Genomic DNA, 15,548 nt, shown 5'->3' with positions numbered 1-15,548 from the left:
TTCCTGAAGCTTTCTGCAGGAGGAAGAGAAGTTTTTCTGGGGTACCTGAAGATCATTGTTCTGGTTCTTGAATACTTGATTGACTGTGTTCTACTATTCTCATTTCTTGTTGTTTCGAATTCTGTAGGCTTTTTTCAAAATAAAAACATTTAGTGGTACTTTTTATGAGCCTTTCTCTTGCAGTATAAATGTTTTATGCTTGCTGTGATCTGCAGCACTTCAAAGACAGGAGTTGTTTTGCTTCCATTGGACTAATAGGGAGAGGGGCTTTTCTAAGAGGATTCAGTCCAGCCTTGTTTGTCATTTAATCAACTTAAGAGTTCGAATCAGGATGGCTGGGGTCATACAGGCCTGAAACCATTGCATCTAATTAAAATACTTAACTGGGACACTTCATGTGGGAGCCTGGTCATGTCAGCCCCGTTATTTAGTCAGTGGATCTCCAAGAGGGAGTTCAGGCAACCTAAACTCCAGAGAAAGCTTCATGACTGCCACTTCACAGTGTAGGAGATAAATACTGTTCAACACTGTGTGGAGCATCTACTGCTGGGAGTCTTGGACAGCACGAGCTGTGTTGGACTGCTGTGTGCAGCTATGGTGTCACATGGAGGATAAGGCTGAGCTTGAGTTTTTTTAAGCTTCTCAGATTTTTGTGGTATATTTTCACAGTAAAGACTTTTTAAAAAAAATCCTCTTCTAAATTGCCATTGACAAACGTGAGCTGCCATAGGTGACTAGAAAGGTTCTCCCAAAAGCCCTATAAAAGCCTTTCTTTCTTCTTCTTCTCAGGTACCTGCTGCAGGAAAGGACAGAACAAGAAAGCACCATGTCTGCAGTCTCAGCTTATTACAATGGAAAGACTGTACTTATCACAGGAGCGACAGGTTTCGTGGGCAAAGTACTGCTGGAAAAACTCCTGCGCTCCAGCCCTGAGGTGAAAGCAATTTATATTCTTGTCAGGCCAAAAGCAGGACAATCAATGCAAGAGAGAGTGGCCAACATGTTGAAATGCAAGGTAAGTTTCTATGGTTTATTCTAGAATCTGATCTGAAATCCATTTGGGTGAAGCAAAGGACTCCTGTTTTACTCAATTCATGAAGAACCAACTTCTCCTGTAGCTGTTGCATATATTTGGTATGTTTAAAACAACCAAAAAAAATCTTACATTATTGTGAACCTGGGTCTGATTTTGAAAGGGGATGCAGCATCTTACGCTGTAATGATGTAATCTTTGTACTTCCTTTTTGCATTGCTGTTTGGTGAGAATATTTTTTGTCAAAAGTGTGTTACCGTAGCAAATTTCATTTTCGCAAGAAGAGCAGCGTTTTGCATTCATAAACTCTTTTCCTTCCCCCTCCTTTAAAACTTAATGTGTGAACATTAGCATTCAGAAATAAAACGGAGTGTGAGCCCATCACACCCTGCTCCTCGCCCTTATTGGAGAATTAAAATAGTTTCACAGGAGAAAGCCTAGTGGCTACATTGCTGCAGTACAGGAGGGCATCTGCCATCTTCTATGTCAGCTCCAGCTTAACGTCATTTAGCAAGGGATAAAATGCTGCTGCATTTGAAAAGGGTGTTTTCCAAAGATGCTTGCAGTAGAATACAAAGGCTATGGGCTGAACAACAGACCTGTATGACCTCCACCCATGTCCCTTGATTCTGCAGAGGCTTTTTTTGCCATCCTGGTGGGGAAATCCAGATTTCTAGTGGCAAGAACAATGTCAAAGCCCTTTGCTATATTTAATGTAGAAATTTATAAGGAGATACTGCTAGACCAGTTATCTAGAGTGGACTTGGCCTGAGAACCTCAAGGCTCTTGGATCCTCAGGCTTTTAGGCCAGTGGTGAGGTCATGGACTTGCTCAGACTCCTCCAGCTTTGGTAAGTGCCAGAGTTCAAGTTAATGCTTAATGCTAGTGTGAATTTGTACAGAGCTGAAGTGAAATGAGAGGAAGGGACAGATCTGGCCCTAGCAGGCAAGGAATTACTTGGAATTAATCTGAGAAATGTCAACATATCTTTAGAGTATTGGCCTATAAGTTTGAATGAGACTTGACTGGCAGAATAGTCCTCCTCCTTCTACAGAAGTTAGAGGTAAAATAGATCTACAGATAACTTTGAAACAAGAATGACTGGGAGAAAAAAATGCATTTTTCCTCTTAATGTTTTGAGGCAGCAAGCTAGAAAAGATCTTGTGTCTGTCCAAGAACAGAGTTCAATTATTTTTGGTGTGTTTTTAACAGAGGGTAGGTTGTTTTCATGTTCAGGAAAATTTGTGAGTGATATAAAAGGAAGCGATCACATTGGTTGTTTTGTGCAAGTGTCTCATAGAATGATTTAGTTTTGAAAAAGACCCTTATGATCTTTAAATCCAGCTATTAACCCAGTACTGCTGAGTCCACCACTAAACCCTGTCCCTAAGTGCCACATCCACACGGCTTTAGATCCTTCCAGGGAGGGTGATTCAACCACTTCTCTTGACAGCCTGTGCCAGTGCTTGAAAACCCTTTTGGAGAAGATTTTTTCCCTAATATCCAATCTAAACCTTCCCTGGTTCAACTTGTGGCCTCTCGTCCTGTCCCTTGTTCGCTGGGAGCAGAGCCCGACCCTCACCTGGCTCCACCCTCCTGTCAGGGAGCTGCAGAGAGCAAGAAGGTCCCCCCTGAGCCTGCTTTTCTCCAGGCTGAGCCCCCCCCAGCTCCCTCAGCTGCTCCTCACAGGACTTGTGCTCCAGACGCTTCCCCAGCTCCGTGTCCCTTCCCTGGACATGCTCCAGCCCCTCAATGTCTTTCTGGTAGTGAGGGGCCCAAAACTGGACACAGGACTCAAGATGTGGCCTCAACAGTGCCAAGCCCAGAGGGACAATAAGTGCCCTGGAAATGACAAGCTTAGCTATTTTTCAAGACTTCTATAAGCTTTGTTTGCATCTTATGTATAAATACTATTGGCTTATCTCCTCACTTGGCCAGCACAGTTTGGTGCTGGTGTTAGCTCTAGGTGAGGCTCCCTAGTAGCTGTTTTATTGTTGCAGCTGTACTAGATGTACCCATTTTCCTTCCTAGCATGTGTCAGCAGTTTTAGACATGCCAGCAGCAAACAGGAGTTGATAACCTCTCCTTGAACCTTTGACAGCTTCAGCGTGTTTCAGAGGAGCAAAAGGAGGAGGCAGGTCTCTAAGTTAGGTAGCTGCAGTGTTGGAAAATAAAACTCCAGGGGTACACTCACAAGTGCTCCAGATCCTCTCAAGGAAGAAGCTGTTCTTGTGATCCTGATCTTTTTAAAGTAACTCAAAAATTCTTGCCTAAGGCATAAACCCTACTCTTCAAAGGTGTCTTCCTCGTGAAAATGTTGACAGCCTTTGAGATTTTTTTTCTATAAATGAAACTGTTAATTCTACTAACTGTTAATTTCATGGCTGATGAAGAGGGCAAAAAATATCATTCTTAACATTTTTGCAGATTGTTTCCAGTTGAGTTTGCTGTATGTCTTTAACCCACATAATGGGTCATTCTCAATCTAGAGATTACCCTTTCATTTACAGTTGTGGTTTGCATTCTCCAGTTTGGGAAATCACAGAATCAACTGGGTTGGAAAAGACCTCTGAGGTCATTGAGTCCAACCCTTGACCCAACACCACCTTGTCAGCTAGATTCTGTGATTCATTTTACATTTAGCTTTGATCTAGTGTTATCCTCTGAAATTCTTGTTTTCACACCCAGAAAGACAGTATTCTAGGAACCAGAGAAATAGAGAAAAACAGGTTTCCAACTTTTGAATATTCTAAACAAAGAGATAAAATGAGTATTTGGGATGAAGTAAGATGAAAGCAGACAGATAGATTGGCCAGAATTAATTACAGTGCATAATGTTTGGGTGCTTCAGGTAAGGTCCTTTGGGGACTCCTGATTTTTGAAAGAACTTGCCTAGAACTTTTGATCTCTCTTCATGTATCTCTGTGAAATTTTTGTGGCTTTTGTCATTATATCTACAGGGGTTTAAACTCTGAGGTGTCACATTTGTGAGCTGTCTTGTTCACTGTGTGTGTATGTGACTATGCTGGAAGATGACTCCTGTTAAATAGAAAAGCAACAAAAGGGTAATGTGGTGTGAAGGAGCAAAATAGCTTAGTTTGTGCTTTTCAGTGTTTTTTACATTTCAACTTCTGAATCCAACATGAAGAGTAAAATACAAAAAATAGTTTGGTCATAAATCAGAAGTCTTTGTCTGTGTTCTGCAGCTGAACAGATAACTTGGAAACGTAATATAATGCTGGTTTGCTCAGATCTTGTTAAATTAGTTTTACATGTGGGTGCATTATTGCATTAATACAAAACGTGTAATGAACAGATACTCAATTATCGCAGCATCAAATCCAAAATGAGCATGTGCATTGAGGAATGTGTGGTGACCTTGCCTATTTATGAAAGGAGATGTTCTATTTTCCAGCAGCAAGTCCCTAAGGGAATCAAGCTATTACCCTGTGCTTAATGAAATGCCATGTCTGCATTGCACAGAGCACAGATGTTACACAAAAAATCACCCCAAATTTCAGGAGTGGCTGCAGCCTGTAGATGTGGATCACGAGGCAAAGCTTGACAGTCCTGTTTAATCGTTAGTTGATGGGAGGGTGTGTGTTTATCAGAGGTAGGGAATTGTTTCAAGGAGTATTTTTTGTTGTCTGATCCCTCTGTGCACAGAAACAGACAGGAATGCTTGGAAAGGTTGTCTCAAATTCCCTGGAGAACAGTTACTGGGCTAATGCTGAGTCACTGATTGTAGCTTTCCTGTTGTCCCTGGGAGAGCAGAGCATTTTCCATGCCCTGCATGCAGTGAACCAAGGCTGCTGCTGCTGCCAGGCTGTTTCTCAGATCTGTTTGTTCAGTGCTCCTAATTAGAAAGATGAATCAAAGTGGGGAGTGGAAAAGGCTCTTATTAATGTTTCTGATAATTCAGAGAGAAAATGGGGAGGCTGTGAGGCCGTTGAAAATGGGGAGCTGGGTGTGACCAGAAATGCTTCAAAGTGCTGCTGCTTTTTCTTATTGTCCAACCACAGTAACCCTTATAGTTACAGTGAGTGGTACAGACAGACCTTCTCTTCCCTGCAGAGCTTTGTCTGGAACTGCACAATAGGATAGGACTGACCACTGGAAACAGCAGATGCTTAGTGCTATCGGACACCTCTGCCTCTTCGATATTTCCTTGTCAAGTGTGCTATGTTTATCAGTAGACATACAGCAAGACCCTCTGTTAGCCCTATAAATTTCACCAAATCATGCTAGATTTATCTTTTTCCACCTCCTTTGACTCTCCATATCTCTGCTCCCTCACTCATGGATCTTGCTCATCACTAAACCAGTGCCAAACCAGTGCAGCATCACTCCATGTGAATCCCCTGAACTGACCACTGCAGTGGCGCATGCACCTGGATCAGAGTAATGAGGTTTTTAGGCTGATGGAACAGGATCCTGCTTGCTCAGTAAGAGGTCTGGAAACTGCTAATTGGAGTGAAACAGAGCTGAAGATCTTTTCTGCTTTATTGCTTGTTTAGATTTACCTCGCTTTTGTGAGTAAATGATCAGAAATAACTCTGGTATTTGTGTACCAAAGGAACAAATCTGTCATTTTAACAAAAACTAGTTTCTTACTTGACCCTGTGATTTGTAAACCTTGTTGTAGAGGGGAGTTACATCTCAAGGGTGGTATCTGACACGAATGTGGGCAAGGTTCTTAAGCAGTCTGTTCCTCTTTCCTGAGCTACCTTGTTCCATTTCAGTTCTTTCTCTTCTCCAATTTGTGTTTCTGTTCCAAGACTGGTATGGGTTTGCTTTCTGTGTTAGCAGCTTTCATCCTGCATCCTGCAGCACAAGGGAGGGCCAACAAGGCAGGTGCTTCCAGCGAGATAACTTGTCACGCTGGACAAGAAAGAAGCCACCACTAGTCCTGAGCTCAAGCCTCACTCACGCGTCCCTGGTGTCTCTTTCTGCTGTTGCCTGCCAGCTGTCAGCACAGACTGCATTCTGCAGAAGGGCTGGAAGAGCAGCTGGGTGAAAATAACAGTTGGGTTTTTTTATTTTCTTCTAGTACATACTTAGATGATAAACCATGATAAGAGAAAGGGGGGAAAGGTGGTGGTGGAAATCGTGTCCACCATTACAGAAAAAATTCAGGCCAGAATCTGCTGGGGAAGAAGGGATATGTGACTGAGGTGATTCCCAGAGAAAATGGGCTCATTGCAGAGTTTCACAGTCATGATGGAATTTCCATCACTCCTTAATATACATGGATGCCACACAGTGATTTAGAATTTCTTCACAGACTCCCTGAGTTGATCAGGGATGCATTCAGAGTTATGGATTTAGAACAACCCTAAATCTTCATAGCTGTGTCTGTTTTGTTACACTGATATGTGACCAATGACAGTATTGGAAATAACAACTCTACTTTCCTGTATATAATGTATATATTTATATATATTTCCAGTGTGTCTGGTGATTCTGATTCATCTCGGTGCCCGTTTGCAGACTGATGTGTAAGTGTTCAGAATGGAGCATCTTAAATCAACAGTCCTCATAGGAGAGGTATCCCAGTCTCTTTATCATCTTCAGCCCTCACTGGGCTTGCACCAGTATGTCTATCTCTTGTGCTGAGGATCCCACAACTGGACACTGCTTCCCTCACCAGGGAGGGTTAATCATTTTGGCAGTGCTGCTGGCAGCTAAGTGTTGGGCTGATCAGTTCTGAAGAGCACTCTATAGACTGTCTTTAACAGAGGCAGAAAAAGGAGTTTCAGACCATCATATAGGCCATAGGCCAAGATTGAAATTATATTTTTTTCTGTCTGTATGTGTTTGAAGCACAAGTAAGTTATAGAATTATAGAGCCATAGGATCAGTTATGTTGGAAAGGACTCTTAAGATCGTGGAGTCCAGCTATTAACCTGACACTGCCAAGTCCTCCCTGTCCCTGAGCATCACATCTACAAGTCTTTTAAATACCTTCAGGGGTGGTGACTCGACTGCTTCCCGGAGCAGCCCGTTCCAGTGCTTGATACCCCTTTTGGTGAAGAAAGTCTTTTTAGTATCCAGTTTAAACCTTCCTTTGGTGCAACTTGAGACTGTTTTCTTTCCATTCTGTCACTTGTTACCTGGGAGAAGAGAGTGACCCACACTGTGTTACAGCCTCCTTTCATGTAGTTTTAAAGAGCAGTGAGGTCGTCCCTGAGCCTCCTTTTCTCCAGGTTAAAGACACCCAGCTCTTAGCCCCTCCTCATCAGACCTGTGCCCCAGGCCCTTCACAAAGGCATTTACCACTGGGAGAAGCTGAGTCTCTTATTACATGGCTTCTCCTTGTACTCTTGCTTGAATCTCTCCCTGAAACATCAGCCTCTGATCACTTACAGATGAATTCTGTGGTGTTACCAGCACGGTTCCTGCTGATCTTGTCCCTTAAAAGCAGAACTCACAGTACTGGGAGCTCTAGGAAGGATTATGACCTGATCCTGTGACACCTTGTCTTTTATTACAACAAGAAATGCTGCTGAAACCCAGACAGGCCTTGGGGATGCCATTTGTGTGCAGGTCACAAGCTCTGCCAGGTGGTACAGAGTTCAAACCTCAGCTTTATCACTGTCAAGGAGAGGTCATGGCGTAATGCTCTGTCTTTGCAAACTGCCTTCCACACTTCAGCTCCTGGGGGTGTTCACAGCAGGAAAGTCAACTTGTGTTTCTTTTTTGAAATAGAACTGCAGTTTTCAATTTTTTCCGGTTACACATAGGCACAATAGTAAAACACAACGAAATTAGGAATGTTTAATTGACCTAGAATTGTAAATGAAAAACAAGAACACAGTGCTATATGAAACTGTAGGGGGTTAATGTTTCCTGTCTTCATGTCTTTCTACACACATACCCACTTCATGCAGAATGATATATAAAAACTGCCCTTTATTTTTATCTTTACTTCTTCATTTCATGCAACTTTTCCTTGGCCACGACTGGAATCACAATAAACCATCAGATTTCAAAAGTTGGGGGGTTTTTTCACTTGTTTTTTTTTCCTTAAAATCACTTTGTGATGTCAAGTAGATCATGATTGAAACAGCAACAGTTCCAGAGGCGAATACAGAGCTTCAAATATAAGCATTCCAGAAAAATCCCTCTAGCCAATTATATGCTGATGGATGTGTTGCTAATGCCTCAAAGTTAAAAAAAAACCGAAAAGGAGAAATTTCACAGTTTCACATTAGATGTGTAACAAGAGACTTATGCACATGTTTAAACATAAATATTTGATTATTCTGCTAAATTTGTAAAGATACCATTCCTAATTTTGTGCAGTTCTTTGAGAACTCTTGAGGGTCAGAGACTTTATTTTATCCAAGGAACTCTACGGACAAACTTTTCATGGAGTCAATACAAAACTGTTCTCTGCAGCCCAGTTTTTCATTTTCATGGCTAGGCTTCGCAAACGAAGATTTGGGAAGGCACTATCCACATTTGCTGCAGGCACGCTGGTGGCTTATGAGGCCAATACATGACAGACATATCCGATTGCAAAAGGCGCAGCAGAAAGACTCCTTAGATGGTGTATTCTGCAAGACACGGTTCTTTCTGCGTTGCTTTTTTTCCTCGAGAGTGATCCTGCGTGTGTTCTCGAAGGAGACAGCAGCGTTATAGATGCTGTGTCTCCAGGCCTCCCGATTTGAGGCCAGAGTAGACCAGTTATGGTGATCAATATGGCCAAGGCTGAGATGTTGTTTCAGGGAGTCCTTGTATCTTTTCTTCGAGGCTCCTTTCATGCGGCAGCCAGTGGCAAGTTCACCATAGAGCAGGATCTTAGGGAGGTGGTGGTCCTTCATCCTTGAGACGTGCCCTGCCCATCGCAGCTGCGTTCTCAGTAACATGGCCTCAATACTTGTGACTGCTGCTTGCTCTAGTACAGATGTATTGGTCACATAATCTGACCAGCGGATGTTAAGGATTGTACAGAGGCAGCGTTGGAGACGCAGGTGGTGGCGGTAGATGACCCATGATTCGGAGCCGTATAGGAGAGTAGACAACACTATGGCTCTGTAAACACTGATCTTGGTGCTTTTCTTTAAGTGTTTATTACGCCATACTCTCTTGTGGAGTTTTCCAAAAGCACTATATGCCTTAGCTAACCTGTTGTCTATCTCTCCATCGATCTTACCATCTGAGGAGATGAGGCTGCCTAGGTAATTAAACTGTTGGACTGATCTGAGCTCTGATTGGCCAATGGTGATGTGGGGATGATGGGGGACTTCCTGAGGTGCAGGTTGATGGAGGACCTCTGTCTTCTTTAAGCTGACTTCCAGCCCAAAGAGCTCAGCAGCATCTGCAAAGCAGGATGTTAAACGCTGCAGGGCTGCTTCTGTGTGGGCAACAAGGGCGGCGTCATCAGCATAGAGCAGCTCCCGGACAAGGTAGTTTAAGGTCTTGGTGTGGGCCTTCAGTCGCCTTAGATTGAATAGACTTCATCAGTACGGTATCGAATGTAGATGCCGTCCTGATCATCGAGGTCTGCTGTGGCCCTTTGGAGCAGCCCAGTTAATACATACACATCTGTCCACACGAAAGGAACACATGCATAGAGGATCTCTCTTTCAAGCCATTTTTGTTTTATTTAATGGTAGGTATCCCAAGGGATTTGCATGTTAGTGACAATGTCTGCAGTGAAGATTCTGGCAACTGGTAAATGACAAAAATAAAGGTTCAGCCCTTGAAGCAAATGAGCAGGTAGTACCTTGAGAATGATGCAATTTAAGAAAAAAACCTCAAAAGTAAGATTTTCTCTTGTCACTAACAACTTAGAGTTGCAGTTAGGCTGCATTTGCTACTGTCTGTAAAATTATATGCTGTTTTAGTGCAGTGATATTTTGGGACACTTATAGCCTGTAACTTCACAATATTTTTTCTTTAATGTGCAAGGGTGTCATACAGGGAATCTCACCAGGGAGTTAGCAAACTAAGATTGCAGTTGAGTCACAGCTTTAAAGGATCTTCATAACATTGCTCGAATTTGCATTTGTGCCGACATGTTTTCTGGTTTGCAGCCAAAGCCCAGTTCCTGGAATCAGTAGAATTCTGTGGTATTTTCAATTAGCTTTGGTTGGATATCTCATGAAGGGTGGATTTCAAAGAGATGATGGACCTAAATAAGTAGTTTATAGTTGACCTTTCAATTACATGGCACTGTTTTGGATTTTCTTTTTGTTCTGGATAATTTTGTTTCTTATATTAAAAATGCATATATGAGTTTGATTTCACTGTCAGTATTTCGACTTCAGATGATACCAATTTAAACATAGTAACAAGTATTTGATACAGGTATGCAAATGCAGTTAATCACTTTCCTGTACCTGGGAAACCAACACTGTCTGACTGTAGCCTTGGAGGATAAGAAAGCTAGACAGTTTGGGGTTTGGAAGCTACCAAACCCAGTAAGTAATTGTTTTACTGGTACTGCTGACTTCATCCTCCTTTCATTGCCCATGTGATTCCACCTAAACTTGACCTTGTGTGTCAAGCTGGAAATGGAAATAGGATCCTGAAGTCAGATTTTCGATTTTCGATTATCTAATCCACAAAGATCACTTTTATGCTAGTCAGATCTCTCCATCCAGAAAGTCATCCCTTTTTGGATGTGGGGCTCCTTGCAGGAGAAAGCTTTCAGCATCATCACCACTGCTGTCTGTGTATCCTGAGAGGTAAAAGTCAAGGAAGTGAGAGGGGGATAAAGGAAACGTGTCACAAGGGAGAGGGATGGTGGAGCTCAGAGTGGCATTTTCAAAGAGCACAGGGAAAGTACAAAGAGCACTGAAGAGGAAGCTCTACCCCACAGGCTCGAGAGTTTACATCAGTAGCAGAAATCAGAGCCATTTCCCAGCAGCTTTTGCTGGCAGCAAGGCCACGGAGCAACATCATTAGAGAAGTCCTGTTAGGCATCCTTTGAAACCCTCCAATTTCTCCTGTATCCTGGTTTTACTCAGGCACACAGGAGAGCTGAGCTTTTAGGCAGCTGCACAGCATGCTTTGTGTTCACAGTTTTGCCAAGTGACCCGTTCACCAACAAGGCCTTCAGCAAACATGTTTTTAAACAATGTTTGTCATTTTGCTGGAGCCTGGGAGTTGGCTCTTGATGTGTGCGAGTTGGCATGATTCCTTTTTGGGCTGTTGCACTTCAGAACCGCTCTGGACACCAACGGAGCTGCTCAAGTACCAGAGCTCATCTGCAGACTTGGGTTCTTTGCTTGGAATTGGGGCTGAGTAAGGACAGCTGACCTCAGATAACCTCTGAGGGCCTGTAAATCACAGTCAAGAATGAAGGCTTATCTTTCTCTGAAATGGGCCAGCAATGGATCTGTCAGTCAACACCCAGAGAGCAGAATTTCTACTCCATCATTCAACAAAATAGAAAGTTAACTCGTGTTTTATCCTTCATGTCTGATTTTATTACATTCTATCCCCAGCTACTCTTGCCATTGTTTTCTTAAAGGAAGCTTTTCTATTTTCCTGAATTTAACCCTGGCCTTCCTTACCTGTGTTTTTCCTTATCTGGCATCTGACTATGACTGAATGATGGATGCTAAGACCAATTTTGTGTGAGAAAACCTCACAGATAAAGTCTGTTATGAACAAAATATGACAGTTTAGGAAGAAATCCTAAACACAGGGAGGAGAGTGTTTAATCTTCTGTTTTGGCTTCCCAGTCAAAACCCTCAGACCTGATCACTGTATAAAAGTTGGCTGAAGGTCACCTTCAAATGCAGTTTACTCTGCTTTTATTACATTTACCAAAGCCATGAGGACCACCAAGGATATTAGGGAGAATGCTTTAAAAACTGTGAAGTTCTGACTCACATCATTGCATTCACAAATCAAAATGTCTGAATTGTGCCAAGGAACCCAAGTGTGAAAATTGGGTTTTGGTAATTTTCTGGGGTCTTGTATTATGCCTTTTGTTTTCTTTTAATGGAGCCGAGGGCGGGAATATTATTAGTGTTAGCCTGTTGGAAATTAATTTTGCTTCTTGAAAGAAAAACTGCTGGGGAGAAACAGCTCTACCATTCACAGTCAGTGTCTGATTGCACCAAGATTTAAAAGCAGGGACTGAGCTTGGTGTGTTCAGATGGGACTTCTGGGCACTGCCGCAGTATAAATAGCAAATATTAATAACAAATACAAACACTGACATGTTTAAAAGCCAAGCAAGCCTTTGATACTAACTGCATGTACATTTAATCTGTATTATTGTATGTTTCCTTCTCATCTTTCTTGTCTACTCTTCTAGTTATCTCTTTTTGTTGCCATCTAAAATGTGGGGTTTCAGAGCTTAGTTTAGGGATGAGGTCTCATATTTTGGTTTTGTGTCTTCAAAACACTAAAATCTGTTTTCAAGCCTTCATTCTACTGCTAAGCTCAGCAAAACTGGGCTCCAAGCTGGCCATTATTGAGCATTACAATTATGTGTTACACTATGAGTATTTTATCTATACAATCAAATTTTTATGGTGAATAGTATCTTCCTGGTAGGAAGTTAAAAAAAAGCCCCCCAAAATGTTTTTTGGAAAAGGAACATGGGCAAGGACAAGCAAAATGCACTTTTTTTTAGTTACCTGGATTGATTTGGTGAAGCTCCAACACCAGGACCTTGAAAAGAGGGAAAAAAATCCCTCAATCCCAATATTTTGGTATGACCTCTTCTAAATTAACAATTCTCATTTTGGGGGGGGGGTGTTGTTTTCCGGGTTTTTTTAAACTCCTTCAGATTTTTATTTTTAAAATTACAGAATTATAATTCAAAATTGCAGCAAAAAATTTCTGGTCAATTGGCAATTTTTTCCATTACATGGAAAATTTCCCCTTTAGATCAAGCAAGAATTAAATTATATAGGTTCTCTTTTTGCTAGTGAATTCATCTTGAAAAATTTTGTGTCCAGAGGGCTCTTTACTGGTCTCAAGTTTATACTAATGTTTTATTTATTAAAGATGTAGAAAAATCTGCTAACATACATACACTGTAAGCATGTGTGGTTAGATTCCTCACTCAAAACTCTCATGATCTTTTCTAGAATACGTCTCAGTCTGACCTCTTTAAACCCTTTTAGAAGTACCTCTCTTACTATTCAGGAGGAATCAAGTGTAAAATAGACTGTGAGACTATAAAACAAATACAAATAATTTCAGCACTGGAAAGGGCATTCCAATACAAAACAGGACAAAATTTTCCATGGTGGATCAGGGAAAAACATTTTTATGTGTAGATTTCTGTTTGGGGAGGTTGTTTGCATAAAGGAAATAACCTGTTAAAAAATCTGATGTGTTCCTTACTGTGTTGTATCCATGCTTGGAGGCACACTGTCTCTCTGGTGGTTGACTCCTCGTTGGATGTGGGCAGTTCCCAAGCTGCTGCCCTTGCTTTAATCTCCAGGGAGTTGACTTTGTTAGAACAGTATATGTGTGTGTGTGTGTGTTGCAGCAAATTTCTTTGCCACAGGGGCAAAGAGGGCATGAAAAGCTATGTATTCTGTTTATTTCAAAAGCCTCCAGGCTTGCTAGATTCTAGAGGACACTTTATGGCTGGAGAAAGGCAAATGTTGTCAGAAAGGGCAAGAGGGACAATTCAGGCAGCTGCAGACCAGGGAGTTTCACTTCTGTCCCTGAAAAAACCATGGAGGGAGTTTTTTGACATATTTCTGGGAACATGAAGGTCGCTTTAGAATGGTTGGAATAGGTTTGGAAAAGAGAAGGCCTAATCACCTTCCAGTACCTGAAGGGAGCCCACAAGAAAGATGGAGAGAGAATATTTCCAAGGGTCTGGAGTGACAAGGGCCTGGAGTGACAAGGGCCAGGACAAGGGGAAATGGCTTCAAACTGACAGAGTAGGTTTAGATTGGATATTAGGAAGGAATTCTCTCCTGTGAGGGTGGTGAGGCCCTGGCACGGGATACCCGGAGAAGTTGTGGATGACCCATACCTGGAAGTGTTGAAGACCAGGTTGTACAGGGCTTGGAACAAGCTGGGATAGTGGAAGGTGTCCCTGTCCATGGCAGGGGGTTGGAACTGGGTGATCTTTAAGGTCCCTTCCAACCCAAACCATTCCATGATTCTGTGATTGACCTTAGCTTGACCAGTCTGATTGTGCTCTGTGATAAAATGACTGAATCTGTGGATGAGGGGAAAGCCATGGATATAATTGACCTTGACATAAGCAAAGCTTTCAGCACTGTCTCTTATCAGAATGTCAACATGCAGATAATGATGTTACAGTCAGGATGGGGAGAAGAAACCTGGCTGGACAGTCAGACTGCAAGAATTTAATGGTTCATGCTTTGTCTGGAGGCCACTTATAAGAAGAACTCCCAGGAGTTTCTCTGGGAACTTGCCCTATTTAGTATCTTTAAAAAAATCCCCAGGCTACAGTGCATTCTCTATTCCAGACTACTGATAACTGGCAGTGCTGTCATAAGTAATATCTAACTAATATCTGTCTATCTAAGCTGGAGAAGGGAAACAGAGGAATAATCCTATTCTGCATCTCTGAGCTCCTGAGGACCAGTAGCTTTCCCTAATCTTTTTATACATCCCTTGGCTTTTACTTTCTTGCTGCTGCCGGGCTGTGTTCAATGTGAGGAAGTTTCTGTGTGGGAGAGGTCACTCCCTGAACAAATCTTTGTGAGATAAGCTCTTCCAGCTGCCTCATGAACATCCTGGTGGGGTTGTTTTAAGTCACAGGAATTACTGCACTTGGTGATAGTGAAGCAAATGAGCAGCTGGCTGGGTTTCAACCACCCCAGTATCTGTTGGAGGGAACAGAGCAGGGCATAAGCAGTGCAAGAGATTCCTGGAATTTGTTGGTGACAACTTCCTTCTCCGAGTGATAGAGGAAACACCAACAAAGAGGAGCTGGTGGGAAATCTCAAAGGCAGCCTCAGCTGCATTGACCATGAAATGGTGGAGTTCAAGATCCTCAGGACAGCGAGGAGAGCGCACAGCAAGCTTATTACCTTGGACTTCAGGAGACAGACTTTGACCTCTCCAGGAATCTGCTTGGTAGAGTGCCATGGGATAGAGCCCTGGGGAGAAGAGGGGCCCTGAAAGGCTGGTTGATATTCAAGGATCATCTCCTCTGAGCAATGTGTGTGTCCCAATGAAGAGTTGGGCAAAAATGCAAGGAGGTGTTTGCATGGGTGAGCAAGGAGGTCCTGGACAAACTCAAACACAAAAAGGAAGCCTACAGAAAGGGGAATCAGGGACAGGTAGCCTGGGACAAATACAGAGAAACTGTTGGAGCAGTCAGGGATCAGGTTAGGAAAGCCAAAGCCCAGACAGAATTAAACCTGGCCAGAAGTATCAAGGGCAACAAGAAAAGCTTCTATAGGTGCATCATTGATAAAGGGAAGAGTAAAGGAGTTGGGGTTATTCAGCCTGGAGAAGGCAAGGCTCTGGAGAGAGCTTAGAGCAGACTTCCAGTGCCTAAAGGGGGCCTACAGGACAGCTGAAGAGGGACTTGTGAAGATGTGAGATA

The 15,548-nt window shown here is 42.5% G+C and overlaps 1 protein-coding gene across 3 annotated transcripts in view; it reads left to right on the top strand.

Annotated features, from left to right (window-relative positions):
- FAR2 (fatty acyl-CoA reductase 2) overlaps positions 1–15,548 on the top strand; it is a 136,205-nt gene that overhangs the window by 60,691 nt on the left and 59,966 nt on the right. For all 3 annotated transcript variants that reach the window (XM_032688323.1, XM_032688325.1, XM_032688324.1), the window contains exon 2: positions 790–1,015. In XM_032688323.1, coding sequence (XP_032544214.1) covers positions 827–1,015 — 189 coding nt within the window. In that variant the 5' untranslated portion in view covers positions 790–826. The remainder of the gene's footprint in view (positions 1–789; positions 1,016–15,548) is intronic.

The sequence above is a fragment of the Chiroxiphia lanceolata genome, chromosome 5 (assembly GCF_009829145.1).
Source record: "Chiroxiphia lanceolata isolate bChiLan1 chromosome 5, bChiLan1.pri, whole genome shotgun sequence".
NCBI classification, from domain to species: domain Eukaryota; kingdom Metazoa; phylum Chordata; class Aves; order Passeriformes; family Pipridae; genus Chiroxiphia; species Chiroxiphia lanceolata.
Note: the sequence above shows the minus strand (reverse complement) of the source record. Positions and strands in the feature narration are given on the sequence as shown.